This window comes from Ranitomeya variabilis, chromosome 5, assembly GCF_051348905.1.
Source record: "Ranitomeya variabilis isolate aRanVar5 chromosome 5, aRanVar5.hap1, whole genome shotgun sequence".
In the NCBI taxonomy this organism is placed as follows: Eukaryota; Metazoa; Chordata; class Amphibia; order Anura; family Dendrobatidae; genus Ranitomeya; species Ranitomeya variabilis.
This window is the reverse complement of record NC_135236.1, coordinates 485,586,939-485,608,981: the sequence shown is the minus strand read 5'-3', so window position 1 is coordinate 485,608,981 and position 22,043 is coordinate 485,586,939. Positions and strand designations below refer to the sequence as shown.

At 45.0% G+C, this 22,043-nt stretch overlaps 1 protein-coding gene across 1 annotated transcript in view; it reads left to right on the top strand.

Annotated features, from left to right (window-relative positions):
• WASHC4 (WASH complex subunit 4) overlaps positions 1-22,043 on the top strand; it is a 143,425-nt gene that overhangs the window by 69,325 nt on the left and 52,057 nt on the right. Inside the window, exons 5-13 of the mRNA XM_077265537.1 lie at positions 358-403; positions 868-935; positions 12,335-12,417; positions 12,664-12,706; positions 13,168-13,271; positions 14,326-14,446; positions 15,029-15,152; positions 15,233-15,360; positions 16,145-16,305. Coding sequence (XP_077121652.1) covers positions 358-403; positions 868-935; positions 12,335-12,417; positions 12,664-12,706; positions 13,168-13,271; positions 14,326-14,446; positions 15,029-15,152; positions 15,233-15,360; positions 16,145-16,305 — 878 coding nt within the window. The remainder of the gene's footprint in view (positions 1-357; positions 404-867; positions 936-12,334; positions 12,418-12,663; positions 12,707-13,167; positions 13,272-14,325; positions 14,447-15,028; positions 15,153-15,232; positions 15,361-16,144; positions 16,306-22,043) is intronic.

Below are 22,043 nucleotides of genomic sequence, written 5' to 3'. Positions count from 1 at the left end.
TTGGGGCTACACAGTGACTTTGCCCTCATTGTATACCGATGCCAGTGCAGTGCTAAAGATCACGCAGTGCCAGTGCTATCTGTGCGTATGGCCTGTTGTCACCAGCAGATTGCTATGATGACGCATAAGCCACAAAAAAATGAAACCCTCATTTCTTTTCTCCTTTGGCTACCTGATCATCCATCATGACAATTTGCTGACAAAATGCCGTCACTTGTATCATGTTGTGATCTAGCAGTGGCATAGTCCTATCTTTTACACTGCAAAGTCTATATGCTACTGTATTATGCTTATTCAGACTATTATCATGTTGTAGCTTTGTGTAATTCTGCTTTTTATTAATTCCTTATGTAACAGGCAGAAACTAAATTCTATAATGGACTTTTATTCTACGGAGAAGGAGGTAAGCCATCCACATAAGCTATACTTCATGCAATGCTTAGTACGAGACCATAGGTGCGCTCAGGAACCTGCAGAGGATTGGCATTACTTTTACCATGAAGAATATCACTAGGATACACTTACATGAATGAAAGGGCTATGCTGTACCAGTTTCTGAAATGGCTATGCGCATTCTTCATGATCCTGTCCTTATGTCTTCAGCATTTAAAGCCATAAATGAAATCAATATAGAAGAATCATTACTGTTGGAAGAATAAAGAACCGATAACTGGTGTGAATGCAGGTGCTGTGAAATTTAGATTGTTAGCCTCCCCAGATTTAGTGGGCAATCTGATTGCTTGCTGGAACTAACAATATAATAATGTATTTCCTAGTCCACTTTGTAAAGGGATATTTAGCCAGTAAAAAAACCCATTATATCACTGTCAAGATTTATTGATTATCGTATTTCCGATTTCCTTACAGCTCCAGAATCCAGTATTGTGGAAGGAGATTCCCAGATACAAATGGGAAGGTTTGTCTCATTCCTTCAGGTAAATTTTCCTCCAGACAGCAATAAGTTCATATTCTTGTTATCCGTGATTAGATAACTTAATATATTGTGTTTCTCTTTAACGCCTTTCTGACATTAGATGTACTATCCCGTCGAGGTGGGGTGGGCCCGTATGACCACCGACGGGATAGTACGTCATATGCGATCAGCCACGCTCACTGGGGGAGCGCGGCCGGGTGTCAGCTGACTATCGCAGCTGACATCCGGCACTATGTGCCAGGAGCGGTCACGGACCGCCCCCGGCACACTGCGATCAAACATGATCGCAGTGTTCCGGCGGTATAGGGAAGCATCTCACAGGGAGGGGGCTCCCTGCGTGCTTCCCTGAGACCCCCGGAGCAGCGCGATGTGATAGCGTTGCTCCGAGGGTCTCTTACCTCCTCCTCGCTGCAGCAGGCCCAGATCCAAAATGGCCGCGGCATCCGGGTCCTGCAGGGAGGTGGCTTCACAGTGCCTGCTCAGAGCAGGCGCTGGGAAGCCAGGAGCTGTGCATGCCAGATCGCCGATCTGACACAGTGCACAGCAAAGTGGCGATCTTACACTATAACATAATGTCCCACCCTGGGGCAATGTTATAGTGTAAAAAAATATATATTCACATGTGTAAAAAAAATTCCCCCCAAAAATAAAAATATATATTGTTCCTATAAATACATTTCTTAAAAAAAATAAATAAATAAACGTACACATATTTAGTATCGCCGCATCCGTAATGACCCGACCTATAAAACTGTCCCACTAGTTAACCCCTTCAGTGAACACCGTAAAAAAAAAAGGCAAAAAACAACGCTTTATTATCATACCTTCAAACAAAAAGTGGAATAATATGCGATCAAAAAGGATATAAATAACCATGGTACTGCTGAAAACGTCATCTTGTCCTGCAAAAAGCGAGCTGCCATACAGCGTCATCAAAGAAAAAAGTTATAGTCCTCAGAATAAAGCGATGCAAAAATAATAATTTTTTATATAAAATAGTTTTTATCGTATAAAAGCGCCAAAACATAAAAAAATGATATAAATGAGGTATCGCTGTAATCGTACTGACCCAAAGAATAAAACTGCTTTATCCATTTTACCAAACGCGGAACGGTATAAGCGCCTCCACCAAAAGAAATTCATGAATAGCTTGTTTTTGGTCATTCTGCCTCACAAAAATCGGAATAAAAAGCGATCAAAAAATGTCACGTGCCCGAATATGTTACCAATAAAAACGTCAACTCGTCCCGCAAAAAACAAGACCTCACACTCTCAGACTCTGTGGACCAAAATATGGAAAAATTATAGCTCTCAAAATGTGGAAACGCAAAAAATATTTTTTGCAATAAAAAGCATCTTTCAGTGTGTGACGGCTGCCAATCATAAAAATCCGCTAAAAAACCCGCTATAAAAGTAAATCAAACCCCCCTTCATCACCCCCTTAGTTAGCGAAAAATTAAAAAAATGTATTTATTTCCATTTTCCCATTAGTGTTAGGGTTAGGGCTAGGGTTGGGGCTAGGGTTAAGGCTACGGTTAGGGTTGGGGCTAAAGTTAGGGTTAGGGTTGGGGCTAAAGTTAAGGTTAGGGTTTGGATTACATTTACGGTTGGGAATAGGGTTGGGATTAGGGTTAGGGGTGTGTCAGGGTTAGGGGTGTGGTTAGGGTTACCGTTGGGATTAGGGTTAGGGACGTGTTTGGATTAGGGTTAGGGATGTGTTTGGAGATTAGGGTTTCAGTTATAATTGGGGGGTTTCCACTGTTTAGGTACATCAGGGGCTCTCCAAACGCGACATGGCGTCCGATCTCAATTCCAGCCAATTCTGCGTTGAAAAAGTAAAACAATGCTCCTTCCCTTCCGAGCTCTCCCATGCGCCCTAACAGGGGTTTACCCCAACATATGGGGTATCAGTGTACTCAGGACACACTGGACAACAACTTTTGGGGTCCAATTTCTCCTGTTACCCTTGGGAAAATACAAAACTGGGGGCTAAAAAATAATTTTTGTGGAAAAAAAGGATTTTTTATTTTCACGGCACTGCGTTATAAACTGTAGTGAAACACTTGGGGGTTCAAAGTTCTCACAACACATCTAGATAAGTTCCTTGGGGGTCTAGTTTCCAATATGGGGTCACTTGTGGGGGGTTTCTACTGTTTAGGGCAGCACGGTGGCGCAGTGGTTAGCACAGCAGCCTTGCAGCGCTGGAGTCCTGGGTTCTAATCCCACCTTGGACAACATCTGCAAAGAGTTTGTATGTTCTCTCCGTGTTTGCGTGGGTTTCCTCCGGGCACTCCGGTTTCCTCCCACATTCCAAAGACATACTGATAGGGAAATTAGATTGTGAGCCCCATCGGGGACAGCGATGATAATGTGTACAAACTGTAAAGCGCTGCGTAATATGTTAGCGCTATATAAAAAATAAAGATTATATAAAAAATAAAGATTAGATTTAGGCACATCAGGGGCTCTCCAAATGCAACATGGCGTCCCATCTCAATTCCAGTCAATTTTGCATTGAAAAGTCAAATGGCGCTCCTTCCCTTCCGAGCTCTGCCATGCGCCCAAACAGTGGTTTACCCCAACATATGGGGTATTGGCGTACTCAGGACAAATTGTACAACAACTTTTGGGGTCCATTTTCTCCTGTTACCCTTGGTAAAATAAAACAAATTGGAGCTGAAGTAAATTTTTTATGAAAAAAAGTTAAATGTTCATTTCTCCTTCGCCTCATTGGGGGACACAGACCATGGGTGTATGCTGCTGCCACCAGGAGGCTGACACTAAGTATTACAAAGAAAGTTAGCTCCTCCCCTGCAGTATACACCCCTCTGCTGGCTCCCAGCTAACCAGTTCTTGCTTAGTGTCCGTAGGAGGCACACGGACGGGTCTGCTATTCAGACCCAAAGAACTCATTTTTTCCGTTTTTTACTTTTTACTACGGTCGAATGGGGCGACGGATTCTTTCATGTTCCGATCTCCTCGAACCATCAACAGGCGAGCACGGGAGTTTTACCTCTCCGTATCCTCTCCTGCGACGTGGGAAGCCACTGCCTGAGCTGATTCTAGGGGCGACGGGCCCCTTCAAGGGCACCGATCTCCCCCCTCCCTTATCAGACGAGCACTGGAGTTTTACCTTCAGTATCCTCTTCTGCAGCCAGGCCTATTGCCGGACATTCAGCCCTGTCCACCAGGTTTTACCCTCGGCTGTACAGAGGCACCTTCCAGCGTGGCGTCCGAGCAGCCCCCACTGCATCACCACTGAAAAAGCGGATGATGGAAGGAGGCAGACGGTTCCTCTCCACCCCTCTTCTGCAGGGATGGTGGATGGAGGCTCCCCAACCCTGCATCGGCCTATCTACCCGGGCACAGCTCCTACCTGCAGCATCTGCCATGGTCCCCCTCCATATTGGGGTAAGTGCTCCGTGAGATTTGGGTGTTCCGACGGTCAGAGGAGGGCTCCATAGCGACTGGGTCCCCACAGAGCTTCGCGGCACTTTTCCCCTCAGTCTGCGGGTGCGCGCCGGCCGAAGCCATAACTTTAGTCCCCGGCTTCGGCCCTGTTTAGGCCGCAGCCCGGGAGGCCCCGCCCACCGCTTGCTCCCTTCTAGCGGCTCCGCCCCCCTATTCAGGCGCTTCTCGTTCCAGACGAGATCTCGGCGGCCATCTTCCTCCTCCTCCATTGCGGTCACTATTTCTTCTGGAGGGGGCTGCGGCCGGCGGTTTTTCAGCGCTGAAGTCAGCGCTATTCCAGTCGGGGGACTCAGAACCTGAGTAAGGTGAATCGCAAACCCCCCCCCCCCCCCCCCCCCGGCACGCATCCCGGCAGCATTAAGGGACTAGCTTTCCCTGTTTTTTTATATACTTAAGGCTGCAATTTTCTGGTGCTCCTGCACACTACAGAATGTATAGTACAGTATGCAGGCTTGCAAACGGAGAGCTGTGAGTTCCCAGCAACGAAGCTCTCATGACTCATTCCCTGGTGACTCATTCCCTGGTGACTCATTCCCTGGCGACTCATTCCCTGGCGACTCATTCCCTGGCGACTCATTCCCTGGCGACTCATTCCCTGGCGACTCATTCCCTGGCGACTCATTCCCTGGCGACTCATTCCCTGGCGACTCATTCCCTGGCGACTCATTCCCTGGCGACTCATTCCCTGGCGACTCATTCCCTGGTGACTCATTCCTTGGTGACTCATTCCCTGGTGACTCATTCCCTGGTGACTCATTCCCTGGTATTTGCTACTCTGCCTCGGTAGTCCCATAGGTGCATCCCCAGCTTTCCATGCCTTTTTATTTAAACCCAGGACCAGCATTCCCTGGTCTTAAGGGTCCCCTAGTTTTAAAAGGGTCACATCCCCAGCATTCTCTGCTCTGCCAGAAGCCGGTCTCTTTTTCCTTAGTACTTAATCAGGCCAGTATGCCCTGGTCTTAAAGGCACAGGGCCAGTAGGCACTGGTCTTAAAGGCACATGGCAAGTGTGCCCTAGTCTTAAAGACACATGACCAGCATCCCTGGTCTTAAAGGAGCATGACCAGCTTTTTTTGTTCTTAAAGGCATATTACCAGCTTTGCTGGTCTTTAAGGCACTTGTTCCTACATTCCTCTCATGACCAGTATTCCTGGTCTTAAAGGCACGTGACCAGCATGCCCTGGTCTTATAGACTCGTGACCAGTATTCCCTGGTCTTAAAAGCACGTGACCAGTATGCCCCGGTCTTATAGGCACATGACTAGTACGTCCTGGTTTTTCAAGGCCATGACCAGTATGCCCTGGTCTTAAGGGCACGTGACCAGTATCCCCTGGTCTTAAACGCAATAACCAGTATGCCCTGGTCTTAAAGGCACATAACTAGTACGTCCTGGTTTTCAAGGCACATGACCAGTATGCCCTGGTCTTAAAGGCACGTGACCAGTATCCCCTGGTCTTAAACGCAATATCCAGTATGCCCTGGTCTTAAAGGCACATGACTAGTACGTCCTGGTTTTCTAGGCACATGACCAGTATGCCCTGGTCTTAAAGGCTCATGTCCAGTACGCCCTGGCTTTTAAAGGCACACGACCAGTATGCCCAGGTCTTTAAGGCACGTGACCATTATGCCCTGGACTTAAAGGCTCAGGACCAGTACGCCCTGGTCTTAAACGCAAATGACCAGCATACCCTGGTTTTAAGGGCACATGACCATTATCTCCTGGATTTCAGCATGCCCTGCTTTTAAAGGCACATGAACAGTATTTCATCTTACAAAAGGCACAAGACCAGTATTCCCTGGTCTTAAAGGCTCATGGCCAGTAACCCCTAGCCTTAAAAGCGCATGACCAGTATTTACTGGTCTTAAGGGCACATCATCTATCCTAAGCTGGTCACCCTAACTGAGCTCTGGAGCACTCACATGCTCCCTCTCCTACAATGGGAGCCGTCGGCTAGCAGGGGCCGCAAGTATTCTAGAAAAACGTACAGGTTCTAGAAAATCTCCATCAACATTTGACGGTGATGCACTGGAAGACCTCTAAGTAGGATACCATACCTGGTCGGAATTTTATGGGCGACGGGTCCCTTTAAGGGCTCCGATTTCCCCCCACACCTTCAACAGACGAGCACACGGAGTGTCGCCTCCATGTATCTTCTTCTGCATCCAGGTCTATCGCCACAACCTGCCCTGTCCACTCGGAAACCTCAATTCTGGGGATGTACTGAGGCACACATTTGTGGCGTCCCAACAAGGAGGTTTTTCCCCCCTTTGTATCAGAGGCAAGAAAGTGGACGATTCCTCTCCACTTCCCTGTTAAGAGATGGTGGATCGAGGTTTTTTATTTTTTATTTTTTTTTTATTTTTTTCCTTATTTTCTTCTCTGCACGATGGCAGAGACCTGCTGGTTACAGTCCCGCATTCTGTCACTTGACAGACTCGCCGGGCAGAATTTCTTGCGGTATTCCTACCAGTATCCTGGCCGGTGTATCATCAATTAAGATTCCACAGACGGTCGGATAGCAGGTCTAGTTAGTTCCGTCCTGTGGTTTCGGGTTTAGCGCTCTACCCTTCCTTAGCCGCCACATGGGTTGCTTGACCAAAGGGAGAGAATGAAAGTGTCCGGGTCCCAGACCTTATCTACTTCGTTCCACAGTATAGCTGGCCAATCAAATCTTCTGAGCGGGAGACTAGCAAGGGATCGTATCTCTTCTTCAAGCTCAACCAGCAGTGGAAGCATTGGCCAGGACAGTCTAGATCTAAGGGATCTTGGTTCCAAAATGGAGGGAATGAAAAGTATCTCCATTTCTGGACCCCAAACTTCTAACAACCTTTGACAGGGCCCTCTCTTTTTTCGGATGGAGTTCCTCCGCTCAGCCACTACTTCAACAGAGAAACGTGGTTGTTTTCTGGCATCCATCGTCATCCGGGATTCTTCCCTCACATACCTATTTCTCCTCTCTACTATAATCTCTTCGCCTTTCCATTCGCGAACAGTATTTTCACGACCTGGCCCTTCTGCCTGGCTACCACACCAGAGTGGTCGCAAGGGTCATGACGGTTGTCATGCGCTTCCTGCACCTTAGAAACATGGTCGTCCTGCCCTACTCGGTCGACTCTCTAGCCGCTCTACAAGGACTACGCTAAGTCGTCTATATCACTTGCAATACCCTCTCTCTTGGGCTAGCAGCTAAACTTAGACAAGTTTTTTCCTCATTCCCAGCCCAGCAGATCCTCTTTGACGATGATCCTGCACAAGAAGGATGGTAATTCTCTCTCTCGAGTCAAGGTCGTGGCCCTTCAACACGGAGCTTGTGCACTTGATCACTCATTCCCTCGGTTCATTCAATTAGCTAGGAGGGTTCCGAGCAATAAGATGAAAACGGAAGTAGTTTTCTTTTGCTCCGCTCGTTTTCAGCAAGTCAATCAGGCTTTCAAAAGGTAGTTTCTAAGCTCCTTCCTCATCCAGAGCCTTCTTCTGGTCCAATGGTTATTAGGGATACCAATGCCCGTCTTCTTCTCCCGATCATTTCTCTGGGGATCTGAACAGTACGGCCAATCCCACAGCAGGTCCACTGCCCTTAGGCGGGTCAACCATCCGTCTTCAATTTGGATAATGCCACGGCTGTGCCATACGTCAATCATCTCGCAGGTACCCACAGTCAAGCGCCATGGCCGAGGTACCTCGCACTCTCTGATGGGCCGAGATCTATCATTCGGTGATCTCAACAGTACATGTCCCTGGAGTAGAACACTGGGCGGCTGACATATTCAGCCGTCAGGGTTTTCTCCTCAAGTGAGTGGGAACTTCACTCGGAAGTCTTCCTTCACATCTGCCTTCACTGGAGTACTCCAGATGTAGGTCGGATGGCGTCCAAGCTGAACGCCTATGTACTCCAGTTCATGGTTTGGCTGCAAGATCCAAGTCCATCACAGTGCATACTCCGTTTCTTCCACGGTACCAATTTCCATAACTCCTCTTCCACTACGTCTGAGACCTTTTTGGAAGCGGAAAAGGCCCCCAGTGATCCTGGGAGACCCGCACTGACCATGTCAGGTTTTCTCGCTTGCGGTACTAGTATTTCTCCGTCTTATTTCGTCAAAATTGGAAATATGGACCTTCTCGCAGGGAGTCTCCACCTGTAGTTCTTCCCTACCGCGTACCGTTAGATCTGTGGGACCTTAATGGTCCTGGGGATCTTACAGTACACTCCTTTTTCGATCCAGAAAGACTTTACGATAAGGGAACGTCACTCCCCTTTCTTCTATGCGTTCTTGTCATCCTGATGAGTCTTCAGAGCTTCCCACTCTGTTCCTTTCAGTCTTTTTTCCTTATTACCATCTATGCATCGTTGCCCTCAAGCCATCCCATTCCCTCGTTGCCAAGGTGGTTTTGTATTCCCACTGTTGCAGGGGCATCGTCCTCTCATCTTTCGGCTCCAGTCCACACAACGGAATGGGATCTCCATAATCTGGAAGAAGTGAGTGCTCCAAGTGGGTACGTATCGAGGACGGCGTCCTTCCGAAGGTTGGACACTTTGCTTGGGCTTCTCGATGGTAAGTAGGCTTCCCGATGGTCACAGGAAGGGTTTAGCCGGGTTCATCGGCCACGTTAGCCTGGTGGATTCTTTTCACCATCCAGGAGTCCTTCCGTGCTAGATGTCAGCCTATCTCCCTGTCTCAGGTCCGCATGCATTCTTGAAGCACTATAATTCACACACTTCCTCAGATGTGAGTCTGGGCAGGCGGACTTTGCAGGCCGCCTTGGCGCACTTGTAAGTAGCGGTTACACGGCCTGATCTGATGTTGTCCCCACCCAGGGACTGCTTTGGGACGTCCCATGGTCTGTGTCCCCCAATGAGGCGAAGGAGAAATAGGGATTTTTGTGTACTTACCGTAAAATCCTTTTCTCCGAGCCATTCATTGGGGGACACAGCTCCCTCCCTATTATTAGTTGTATTTGTTTTTATCATTTGATATGTTATACTCTCATATATAATGTGACATGCTATACGCTTATATGTTGTTGATCTCCTACTGCTTTTGCACCGAACTGGTTAGCTGGGAGCCAGCAGAGGGGTGTATACTGCAGGGGAGGAGCTAACTTTCTTTGTAATACTTAGTGTCAGCCTCCTGGTGGCAGCAGCATACACCCATGGTCTGTGTCCCCCAATGAATGGCTCGGAGAAAAGGATTTTACGGTAAGTACACAAAAATCCCTATTTTTATTTAAACATTCCAAAAATTCCTGTGAAACACCTGAAGGGTTAATAAACTTCTTGAATGTGGTTTTGAGCACCTTGAGGGGTGCAGTTTTTAGAATGGTGTCACACTTGGGTATTTTCTATCATATAGACCCCTCAAAATGATTTCAAATGAGATGTGGTCCCTAAAAAAAAAAATGGTGTTGTAAAAATGAGAAATTGCTGGTCAACTTTTAACCCTTATAACTCCCTAACAGAAAAAAAATTTTGGTTCCAAAATTGTGCTGATGTAAAGCAGACATGTGGGAAATGTTACTTATTAAGTATTTTGTGTGACATATATCTCTGTGATTTAATTGTATAAAAATTCAAAGTTGGAAAATTGCGAAATTTTCACCAAATTTCTGTTTTTTTCACAAATAAACGCAAGTTATATCGAATAAATTTTACCACTATCATGAAGTACAATATGTCACAAGAAAACAGTGTCAGAATCACCGGGATCCGTTGAAGCGTTCCAGAGTTATAACCTCATAAAGGGACAGTGGTCAGAATTGTAAAAATTGGCCTGGTCATTAACGTGCAAACCACCCTTGGGGGTAAAGGGGTTAAAGGGAATTAGGTTTTTGGTACCCCCATCTGAAAGCAGCATGATAGAGGGGCAGAGACCCTGATTCCAGTGATGTATCACTTGCTGGACTGATTGCGGTAATTTTTATAAAAATCACCATATTTTCTGCAGCAGATCTACCAGTTCTCTGTATAACCCCACCCACATCACTGATTGTTAGCTTTTTGTGTACACTGTGCATAGGCAGAAAGATAATCCGGTGGAGTTATACAGAGCTCATGAATATGGAGGACTACATGTCAGCAGGTTTACTAGTCTTATAGTCTGGACAGAGATTTTATCAAAGCAGCCATCAGCCCAGTAAAGGCCCCCATGCACATTAGACTATTGTTGGCTTAAATCGCCCTTATTGACGTGTTTGGCTGACGGTCTATCATGCATTGGGGCGCCTGCCGACGGCTCCTGTGTATGAGAGTGTCGGCTAAGGTGAGGTGGCTGTCTTGCAACGATTAGCGAAAGTGTTGTTCTGCAGACATCCAACTTATGTGCATGGCCAGTGTATATCGTGCTGCTCTCAGATTAGGTGGCAAAAAACTGGTGACAGATTCCTTTTAATATATTTCACATGCATTTGATGGTAATAAATGACAGCGTACTGCAGCATTCAACAAGGAAGTGCTGGTTATGCCTACGCAATACATGTACAGTTCTGTTTTGGGGGAATTTTAACAGGTGGGTTTTTTTTTTTTTTTTAATGAAAAACACTTTGTCTTAAACAAAAACTAAAAATTGTTTGTCAAGATCAAGGGCTGCAAAATTTCTCATCCGCCATCCTCATGCCCACTAGAAGAGGGAAATAAGCCACTGTTAGGTGACTTTAGTAGGAGCATATCTTCTGCGTGAAGTCGCCAGCACACCATGGTGTGAGGGTTCATTCGCTGAGCTCCAAGTTCCACGAGGGTCTGGGTTTCTTTAAAAATCTATTATTACAGGCAGGTTAGTGATGCTATAGATCTAGTAATGGGACGTTGATTATTTTCAATGGTTGAAATAATTTCCCTCGTAACTATGGCTAATATACTATCCCCAGTTACAATGGAAATAAGATGAAAACAAAAATTTAAATATTGAAATGCGCCCTCCCCACCCCCAAAGTCATTTATAACCTTAAGAGACGCACAATGTGTAAAATATATGACAAAATGAATACATAAAAATGCCACTGTCTATTCAAACCGCTGCTACTAGTCCCACCCCCGTTAAAACAAAGTGTTCAATGTATAAAAATAATTTACAGAATGGGGAGCAAATTTTTAAAGGGATTTACTTGGTCTTTTTTGGTCATAAAAAGATAAATGAAGACATGGGAAAAACAGGCAATTATTTTCCTTTTTTTTTCCACCGATCTCGCCTGATATCACCCAAAAAAATAAATAAGTGACCTATAAAAAAAGTTTCATATATCACAGGAAAAAAAAAAGCCACAAAATTACTTGAATAGCTATGCGAGAATATCTTTTTAAATTGCATGTACGAATTAATCCAAATATGTGCCTGGACAGGAATTGGTGTAAATGACCCGATCTTGAACTGGTTAAAGACCTTTCAGGAAACGTTTATGTTGAACTGGCCACACGATGGCCGCAGAGCAGAGTAATTTTTTGTTTTAATTTTGCCTCTCCATTGTGGATATTTTAGCTAATACATTATATGACCCCTTAAGAATTCATTTTTGGTAAGGCCACGTGGGTTTTATCAGAGAGTTTTCAGTGGGTGCTTGTATTTCTTCCCCTGTATGACATTGTCCAATCATAAACGGGCAACAGCACTCAGGAGAAAGAACATGTCCCAAAATAGCTCAGAATAGAGGTCCATGTATAAGATGTATAATACCACACAGCCTGATATCCTCGTCTAACCTCCTACATGAGTCAGTGTGGGGGAGGGCAGTGCACCTGAGTTTAGCTGTGTCAGATTACAAACCCTTCTATCAGCTCTCCTCCTCTCCTTGCGGGGTCACCCTGCTCTGCTGTTCTGCTTGGAAGATCTTGCTGTATTTTTCTCTATTTCTACATATATCACATAAATTATTGTGTTGTAGATGTGTGTTTTCTATACTTTCATTCATGTACGTTGTATTCCCTTGTATTCTGTCTAGGAAATGTCCTGTTTTGTTACAAGGTGCTATGAGGTGGTGATGAATGTTGTCCATCAGTTGGCATCTTTGTACACTAGCAGCAGGTAAGATTTGTATTTCTGTTTTACTTGCGGATTTTACTCTTTGCTATGTAAATAGTAAAATCAGCGGTGATTCCACATCATATATGGCAGATTTTAGATGCCCTCTAACAATAATGTTCGAAGTCTCATGCACATGTATTACGCTTGTGTATTTATACTCCAAAATTCCTCTACATCTCATATTTAGTTTCATCTTTCCAATGAAATCAGTCTAATAATTCACCATTATTGCTTATTATATTACAGGAATGAATCCAAGATCATTGAAACTTCTGGGGTTCACTTCCTGGTGAGATACTTGTCCATTTTATTGTTTACTTTGCATTTTAGGTTTCGTATGTGTTAATGGTGGTAATCATAAAACTGTAAAACCAGGTTCAGATCACGTTTTAGCCGCACGTCTGTGGCTCCATCTCAAGCTCTGAAAAACGGGATTAAGATGTATCCCTCGACAGGGTCGATTGACTTTAATGGAACAGACACAGTCACTTTGTACTCTGTTTAACCTCATTTTCCTCAGTTTCTGTCCTTTTTAAAGCTGGTACAAAAATGCAGTCAACCACATTTTGGTCTGACAGAACACAGTGACTACTTCTGCTTCATTAAAGGCAATGGCCCCAGGGGGAGACACTCCTGGATCCCATTTTAGGGCTTCACATAAAACCCACGTTGGAGCCACTGATGTGTGGGAAAAACGTGATCTGAACTTGAGCTCCTCAGCAGTGTAATGTCTGTGTTCCCTTTGTGTAGACTATGTATGAGCACCTCGGCGAGCTGCTTACTGTTCTGATGACCTTGGATGAAATCGTTGAAAACCATGCCACTCTGAAGGATCACTGGACTATGTATAAAAGGTAGTATGAATGTGGAAATATTCTAGAGCTGGACACATGCAACCTGGGTTCTGTCCTAAGAGAGTAATAGACATTCTGTATCCTGACACCATCGTGTTTTTGTGCTTGCTTGGCTTAATGGTTCTTGCAGCATATTATGGCTGGATAAATACTAAGAACCTTCTAGTCGGTGGACCATAAAATTCACTGTGCCTTTTGTATTTATATCTATCAGGACTTTTTCCTTAAACAGCGCCTGTCTGGTCTTTGGGCCGTATCTAGTATTGCAGCTCTTTTCAGTTGAAGCCCATGAACTATTAAAGCGCTGTTAATTAGAAATATGGTCTGTTTTTTTTTCTTCTTTCAATTCCTAATAGCTTTTTCAGACTTATGCCAGAAAGCTTCTGTAGTGGTCTGACTGGCTGATTCTCATTCTTATTACTTTTCTGCAATACATACGACAGTGGTCTGCCTCCTTTTTACATTTCTCAGAGGTCAGTTTTATTTTCTGTAAATATTACAAAGTATTTTTATCCCAAGATTGGTGGTGCGTAATATATGATCAGTGGGCTTTCTTTAGCTGTGACCCTCATTATTATTTAGAACAGGTGTTCTTAGTGCACACATATGACCAGCTCTGTCATCACTGTCCGTGGGAGTAGTGGTCACTAGTGATGAGCGAACGTGCTCCGATAAGGTCTTAATCATGCTCAAGTAGTATGTTGGAGAGTCCGCGGCTGCATGTCTAAACAGGCAATCCAGCATGTGTTGTGGCTTATCTAACAGCTGCAAGACATGCAGCTACCGGGGTCTCCAACATATTATTCAAGCATGCCAAAGACACTTGGTTAGCACCCGAGCATGCTCGGATAAGACCTTATCAGAGCACGTTCGCTCATCATTCGTGGTCACACATACGTTCCATCCACCCAAGACTTTGGAGAATGGTAGGGATCCCACTGGTCGGACCCTCATCAATCATATATTTATAGTCTGTTTACTTTCAGTGAAATTTTAGCTTTATTTTACTAGTTCAACCCTTTTTTTTTTGAAAATGCATCAATTTATCCTGCAGGTTATTAAAGTCAGTACATCATAACCCAGGGAAGTTTGGGATTCAAGAAGACAAGCTGAAACCCTTTGAGAAGCTGCTCTTAAAACTAGAAGGCCAGTTACTTGACGGCATGTTGTTCCAGGTACTGTGACGCAACAAGACAATCTGAAGGTGGTTTTTTTTTTGTATAATTTTAATGGGGTTGAGCACTTAATTTTAACAAATGTTTTTGAGACTTGATTTTATGTAATTTACTAATGTGTTACAGGTTCTACTCCTGCTCTTGTTAGTACAGCTTTCATCACAGACTGCACAGTTCTACTTATCCACAAACTGGCTGTTGACAGAAGAACATGTGATCAGACCTGTCCATCAGCTTCCTCGAATCTCACATAGGAAAGCTGTTTTATAATTGTACCGGCCTGGTCTCGTGCTCTTCCACCTGTAGTCATTTTGTAGAACAGAAGAGCGGTGCAGTCTGCGATGAAGGCTGTACTAACAAGTAAAAGAAAAGAACTTGTAATACTTAGTGTCACAAAATCATGTCCACAACACATTTGTTACAATAAAGATAAAGCGGACAACCCCTTTAAGCATTCCCTTGCAATGCATTTTTATCGCAGTACTATTATATTTGTTTCCCTGGATCAGTTTTAGAATGTTTTGTAAATAGTTTAAGTGTTGTAATTGCTGTACAATTGCTATCTTTCCTTCTGCTTTTCAGGGTTGTGTTGAACAGCAGTTTGACTCTACCAATGGTGGAGTGTCCGTCTCAAAAAATGGAACTTTTGCAGAAGAGTTTGTACATAATATTCGCACAATATTTTCTAACGTAGAAGTAAAACTTGGTACGTCCATTTTGTAGTAGTATTATAGTCTGACAGCTTCTTGCGTAGGCATTGACTGATGTCTCTTCTTTGGTCTTTAGGAGAATCCTCTGAAATCGATCAGCGAGAGAGATATGTGGCACTATGTGGACTGTTTGTTCTTTACTTCCACATCTTTCGGACAGTGGATAAGAAATTTTATAAATCTCTCCTAGATGTGTGTAAGAAGGTATACACTATATTACTGCATAATGCTTACTCGAGGTCACATTCTTTCTTTGATTCGTGGGCATGCATAAAGTACTTGTGGCCACTGCATATTAAGGACAACCTGTCACTTGATGAAGAAAACGGAGTTAAATCATGTTAAAAAACCCTGAGTTTCCTTGATTCTGCTGCTGTTCTTGGTTTTGTGCTGCTTTACTCCATTGCAGAGATATTGGCAATTGTTGTTTTTTGAGTGCTGTATGTAAAATCTCTTCTCGTAGTGCTACTGAGTATTCTGTGATTTCTGTTATGCTGTAATGTCTATTGTCTGTACAAGTCCCCTCTATAAGTTGTAAAGCGCTGCGGAATATGTTGGCGCTATATAAATAAAATTATTATTATTTTGTCAGCTTCCTTTCTGGGGGGCTTTTTTTCCATAAAGGATAAAGGGGTGAAAGCCCACTAGGAAGAATTTTTGGATACTCACTGTTGTCTGCTACCAGAGATTTCACATACTGCACTACAAAAGCAACAAGTGTGACACTCTCTGCAATGAAGTAACACAATACAAAATGGAAAAGAGAGACAGAATCAAAGGGGCTCAGAGATTTTTACAAGGTATTGAACTAACTTTTTTGAGTCATTGACAGGTTATCTTTTAAAGTACAGATGAGAGGAATTTACTACATGTTATTACTGAATGCTCAAAAATCTCAATAAATGAAATAGCACATTTATTGAAATGAATATAGCTCTGTCACCAAATTTCTGCATGCTGTTGCTCTATGGTTTTTTATGTCTTCTAGGTACCAGCAATCACATTAACAGCCAATGTAATTTGGTATGCCGACAATTTTCTAATCCAAAAGGTTCCGGCTGCTGCCAAATTAATTGACCGGAAGAGTTTACTTTCCATTAAGAGTCAGAGAGACAGCTACCTCCAAACCAAGGCCCAGTCTCTAACCAAGTAGGTCTGGCTTGTTAGTACACGCAGATGTTAGACTTTGCTGTCTTCCCTGTACAATGTTTTTCATCAGATGTCATTGAATCTGCTGCGGAGCTTCCAACACAGATGTGACCTCAACCTTAAAGGGGGTTTGGGAGAAAATTTCCCAATTGCTAGGGATCCAACCACAGGTACCTCCACCGATCCCGAAGACCAGAGCCCTGTGTGAATTGAGTGGTAGTCTAGGATCTTCTCTCCTTTCATTATTTATGGGACTACTAGAGATAGGAGTTCTACTCTTGACTGGTCTTCAGCATTGCCATTAAGAATTAATGCAGCAGCAGTGCGCATGTTCGACCACCGCTCCTCTCAGGCTGGTAAACAGTGCTCTTTCTAGCAATCATTTTAAAGGGATTGTCTTATTGTAACTTTTATCCATAAGCTCAAGGGTATGTAAAATGGTAAACTAAGCTTTATTTGCCCTTGGGTTCAGCGCTTCCTCTTCATTGATGTTCGGGTCTTTGTTGATTGGCTCGAACGGTGACATTTTGTCTACTGCACTCGTGATTGCTGCAGTCAATCACTGGGCTGTTCTCCTCTGCCTGTGTAGACCCCATTAGCCGCTGAGCTCAGTGATAGACTGCAGCAGCCACGAGTACTGTGGACAAGGCATGAATGCTGCAGCCGATCTACAAAGACCGGCGCGTCCGCAGAGAATAAGCACTGGACACAGAGAGGGAGTGAGTAATAATATTTTATGTCTCTGAGCTTATGGAGGGCTAAAAGTTTAAAGGGAGTCTGTCACCCACAAAATGCTAATTAAATTAACTACACTGCATTTAACACCTATAAAAATCATGCTTGCAGTACATATCGCATTGTTATAATTACATTAAAAACTTGTTTTATCCCATGTGCATATTAGGTGTCTTCGGTGCACCTTTGATGTGACCTAGTGCTCAGTTCACAGTTACGCCCCCAATTTGCATTATGAGCAGTTGATTCTGATTGACCGTGCGTGCACACGGACTCTAAGGGTATGTTCACACGTTCCTGATTTCCCTCCTTTTTTTCAGGACTAAAAACCGCAGCTCTTGGCAGAAAACGCAGGTGCGGTTTTTGGTGCGGTTTTTGGTGCGGTTTTTAGTGCGGTTTTTTATGCAGTTTTCTCTGCAGATTGTCTGTGTTTGACACAAATAAAGCTTTAACTGCAGTGGGGAAAAAAAAAAAAAAAGAAATGATGTCATTTCCTTGTCCAACCCTTTTCTTCTTCCATCCTCCATTTTGGGACTAAACACCAAAATGAGTGGACGTGTTTTGAATGACAGCGCTCCGCAGAGTGCTGAGCGTAGGCCAGATCACAGCCCGCGGATCCAGCTCTATCCAGCTATTTAAGTCTACGTTCACATTTGCGGTCTGCGCCGCAGCGTCGGGCGCCGCAGCGTCGCCGCATGCGTCATGCGCCCCTATATTTAACATGGGGGCGCATGGACATGCGTCGCACTTGCGTTTTGCGCCGCATGCGTCACTGCAGCGCACGCATCCGGGCGTCCAAAATCAATCAAAAAAAGGACGCATGCGGCGCAAAACGCAGCGTTGTGCATGCGTTTTGCTGCGTTTTTGTTTGCGTTGTGTGTTGCGGCGCCGACGCTGCGGCGCACAACGCAAATGAGAACATAGCCTAAGTGCCACGTATTTCAGTGCCACGTATTTCAGTGCCACGTATTTCAGTGCCACGTATTTCAGTGCCACGTATTTCAGTGCCACGTATTTCAGTGCCACGTATTTCAGTGCCACGTATTTCAGTGCCACGTATTTCAGTGCCACGTATTACGTATTTAAGTGCCACATATTTAAGTGCCACGTATCACGTATTTCAGTGCCACGTATTTCAGTGCCACGTATCACGTATTTCAGTGCCACGTATCACGTATTTCAGTGCCACGTATTTCAGTGCCACGTATTTCAGTGCCACGTATTTCAGTGCCACGTATTTCAGTGCCACGTATCACGTATTTAAGTGCCACATATTTAAGTGCCATGTATCACGTATTTCAGTGCCACGTATTACGTATTTAAGTGCCACGTATTTAACTGCCACGTATTTCAGTGCCACGTATCACGTATTTCAGTGCCACGTATCACATATTTAAGTGCCACGTATTTCAGTGCCACGTATCACGTATTTAAGTGCCACGTATTTAAGTGCCACGTATCACGTATTTAAGTGCCACGTATTTAAGTGCCACGTATTTAAGTGCCACGTATTTCAGTGCCACGTATTTCAGTGCCACGTATCACGTATTTAAGTGCCACGTATTTAAGTGCCACGTATTTCAGTGCCACGTATTTCAGTGCCACGTATCACGTATTTCAGTGCCACGTATCACGTATTTAAGTGCCACGTATCACGTATTTAAGTGCCACGTATCACGTATTTCAGTGCCACGTATCACGTATTTCAGTGCCACGTATCACACATATATATAACGTATAACACACTGACAGGAGCCATAGTTCCTGTCGGTGTGTCACTGTGCATGCGCGAGCGAGTTTACCGGCGGTCATTGACCCCGGCACACTCGCTTAACGGCAGTGCTGCGTGGGAAAGTTCAACGCAGCTGTACTGCCGTTAACCGAGACGCCGGAGCCATTGAACTCCGGAACAGTACGCGATACACTGCTAGGAGCTTCGCTCCTGGCAGTGTATCGCCGGAGAGCAGCCGATCGGTGTGGGACACTCGTTTTATGGATTCTGCGGACAGGGATGAATTTGAATTTGATTTTTTATTTTGGGATTTTTTTCTAGGGGATCGAGGGCTTCGCCTACCAGTGTGCTGTTGGTGAGTATATACTCTGTGTTATATGTTGTATGTATGTGTATTGTGTGTGTTTTGTGTAACTTTACAACTGTGCTAAGTCGCCGGACACAGGGACAACTCTCCCATCCTAATACCGGATGGGAGTAGTAGTCCCATACGGCGACTTAGCACAGTGGTGGCACTAGCGTCGCATGGGGACACACACACACACACACACACACACACACACACATACCAAATCAATCAAACGGCCGACACGATCCCCATGCGACGGTATGCCTCCATGTCTCTCCGCCCAAGCACTTCCGCCCACGCACTTCCGGCCGCTTCACCGCACTTCCTGCTGCTGCAGCGGTTCTGCACCACAAACCGCAATAAAACCCGCAGATATATTTTTGATCTGCGGGTTTTACTGCGGGTTTGACCTCACAATGGAGGTCTATGGGTGCAGAACCGCTGCTGTTTCGGACAAAGAAGTGACATGCTCCTTTTTTACCGCAGCTATTCAGCGCGGCTTTTTTTTTCAAATTCAGGATCATGTGCACAGTGGTTCCTGTTTTCCATAGGGTACATTGTACTGTACCCTGCATGGAAAAAAGCTGCGGAACCGCAGCGGCAAAACCGCTGCGGTTCCGCGGTAAAAAACGCACTGTGTGAACATGGCCTAAAGGAGTCTGTGCTTCTCTCACAATACAGGCGCAGGCCTCCCTTTCCTCATTGCCTACTGTCCGCAGCCATTTGCTTCACTGATGCAGCTGAAAGTGTAGCAAATGGCTTCAGTAAGGAGTAGAAGGTGGAGAGGATCAATCATGTGCTTCACAGAATAGGTCAATGTCCGTGGTGATACTGTGATGGAATGAGGACAAGATGAGTATGTGACTGATCAACTCCTCCTATTTGAAGTCGCTTGGTACACTTCCGGATGTATCGGTATATAGCGAGCGATGGCTGCAGATGGGAGGCATTTCTTAGAGGAGCCTGCCCCCGTAATCTATGTGTACTGCTGACTCCTTCAGAGTCTGTGTACATGTGCAGGGCTGTGCTACACACGCTATTAATCAGATCAAGGGAACTGCTCTCAATGGAAATGGGGCTAAACAGGATACTGAGCCCCTGCCCCCACCAAGGACGCACCAAAGCTGCCTCATTTGCATATGTAACAGAGTTTTCAAATTAAATATAGAAAAAAAGTGCACTGCAAGTATGATTTTTTATAGTGGTCAAGTCCCCTATAACTGTTTAGTTAGTTTAAATTGTATTCTAGGGTGACAGACTGCTTCTAAAGGGATTGTCAATCAAAAGCAAGTTAGGCCTCTTTCACACATCAGTTTTTTTAGAATCCGTCACAATCAGTCAAAGTGTTGAAAAGATGGATCCTGTGCTGATTGTAAAAAAACTGATGCACTGGATCCTTTTTTTGATGGATCCGTTGAAGCAGCTGCTGCAGAAATTTAAAGGAACAGATTTCCAGAGAGCGAGAGATTTTCCCTGAATGGAAAAATGGGTCAAATTAAAGGAATAGAAATTCTTCCAGGCATGCTCAGTTTAAAAAAATGAAATCCGTCGCTGGATTCCGTCTTTTGGCGGACAGCGACGGATCCTGCTCCCATAGGTTTCCATTATAGCCAACGACGGATCCGTCGATGTCCGACTTGTCTCCGCCCGACGGACAAAGACTTTATGACGGATCCGTCAAACAACGAATGAAATGGAAGGCCATCCGTCACAATCAGTCGCTAATACAAGTCTATGAGAAAAAAACGAATCCAGCAGCAACATTTGCAGGATCAGTTTTTTGCCATCAGTCACAATCCGTCTTTTTTTTAGAAAAAAACGGATGTGTGAAAGGGGCCTTACTATCACTTATCTAACCAATGATTAGCGATGATCGACCGTGCTTGGATAACGTTGAGTGCATGCATGGGTGTTATCCAAGTATCTTGGGTGTGCTCGGATAATATATGGTAGACGGCCTCAACACATGCAGAGATTTCCTGTTTGTCCATCCCGCCTGTGTTGCAGCGCATTGCAGCCGCAGGAACTGGAATATATTATCTTGGCAGGGCCAACACCGGTAACACCCAAGCATGCTCGGACAGCACGGTATCTGAGCACTAGTGATACCGTATTGACCAGTGAGGGTCCGACTGCTGGGACCTGCACAGATGGGCAGAATGGTCCACCTTTATCCCTGCTAGAATGGTGCTGCAATGCACAAACTCGACCACTGCTCCATTTTTTTTTATGGGGTTTCCATAGAGCAGTGTTCCCCAACTCCCGTCCTCAAGAGCCACCAACAAGTCATGTTTTCAGGATTTCCTTAGTGTTGCACAGGTGATGGAATTATTGCCTGTGCAGGTGATGTAATTATCACCTGTACAGTACTAAGGAAATCCTGAAAACCTGACCTGTCGGTGGCTCTTGAGGACCGAACTTGGGGAACACTGCCATAGAGTATGAATGGAGTACAGAATGAACACTTGCAGTGCTGCATCATTCTAGTGGGGACAACGGTGCTGCCCTGTTCTGTTGATCTGTTCAGGTCCTTGAAGTTGGACTCCAACCGAAAGATTACCGTATATACTCGAGTATAAGCCGAGATTTTCAGCCCAAATTTTTGGGCTGAAAGTGCCCCTCTCGGCTTATACTCGAGTCATGATCGGTGGTGGGGTCGGCGGTTGAGGACTGTCATATACTCACCTAGTTCCGGCGTTCCTGTCGCTCCCCCTGCCCGTCCCACGGTCTCCGGGTGCTGCAGCTCTTCCCCTGAGCGGTCACGTGGGACCGCTCATTAGAGAAATGAATAGGCTGCTCCACCTCCCATAGGGGCGGAGCCGCCTATTCATTTCTCTAATGAAGCGGTGCCGGTGACCGCTGATAGAGGAAGAGGCTGCGGCACCGAAGACCAGCTGTCTGGGGGAAGGAGCGGGACGCCGG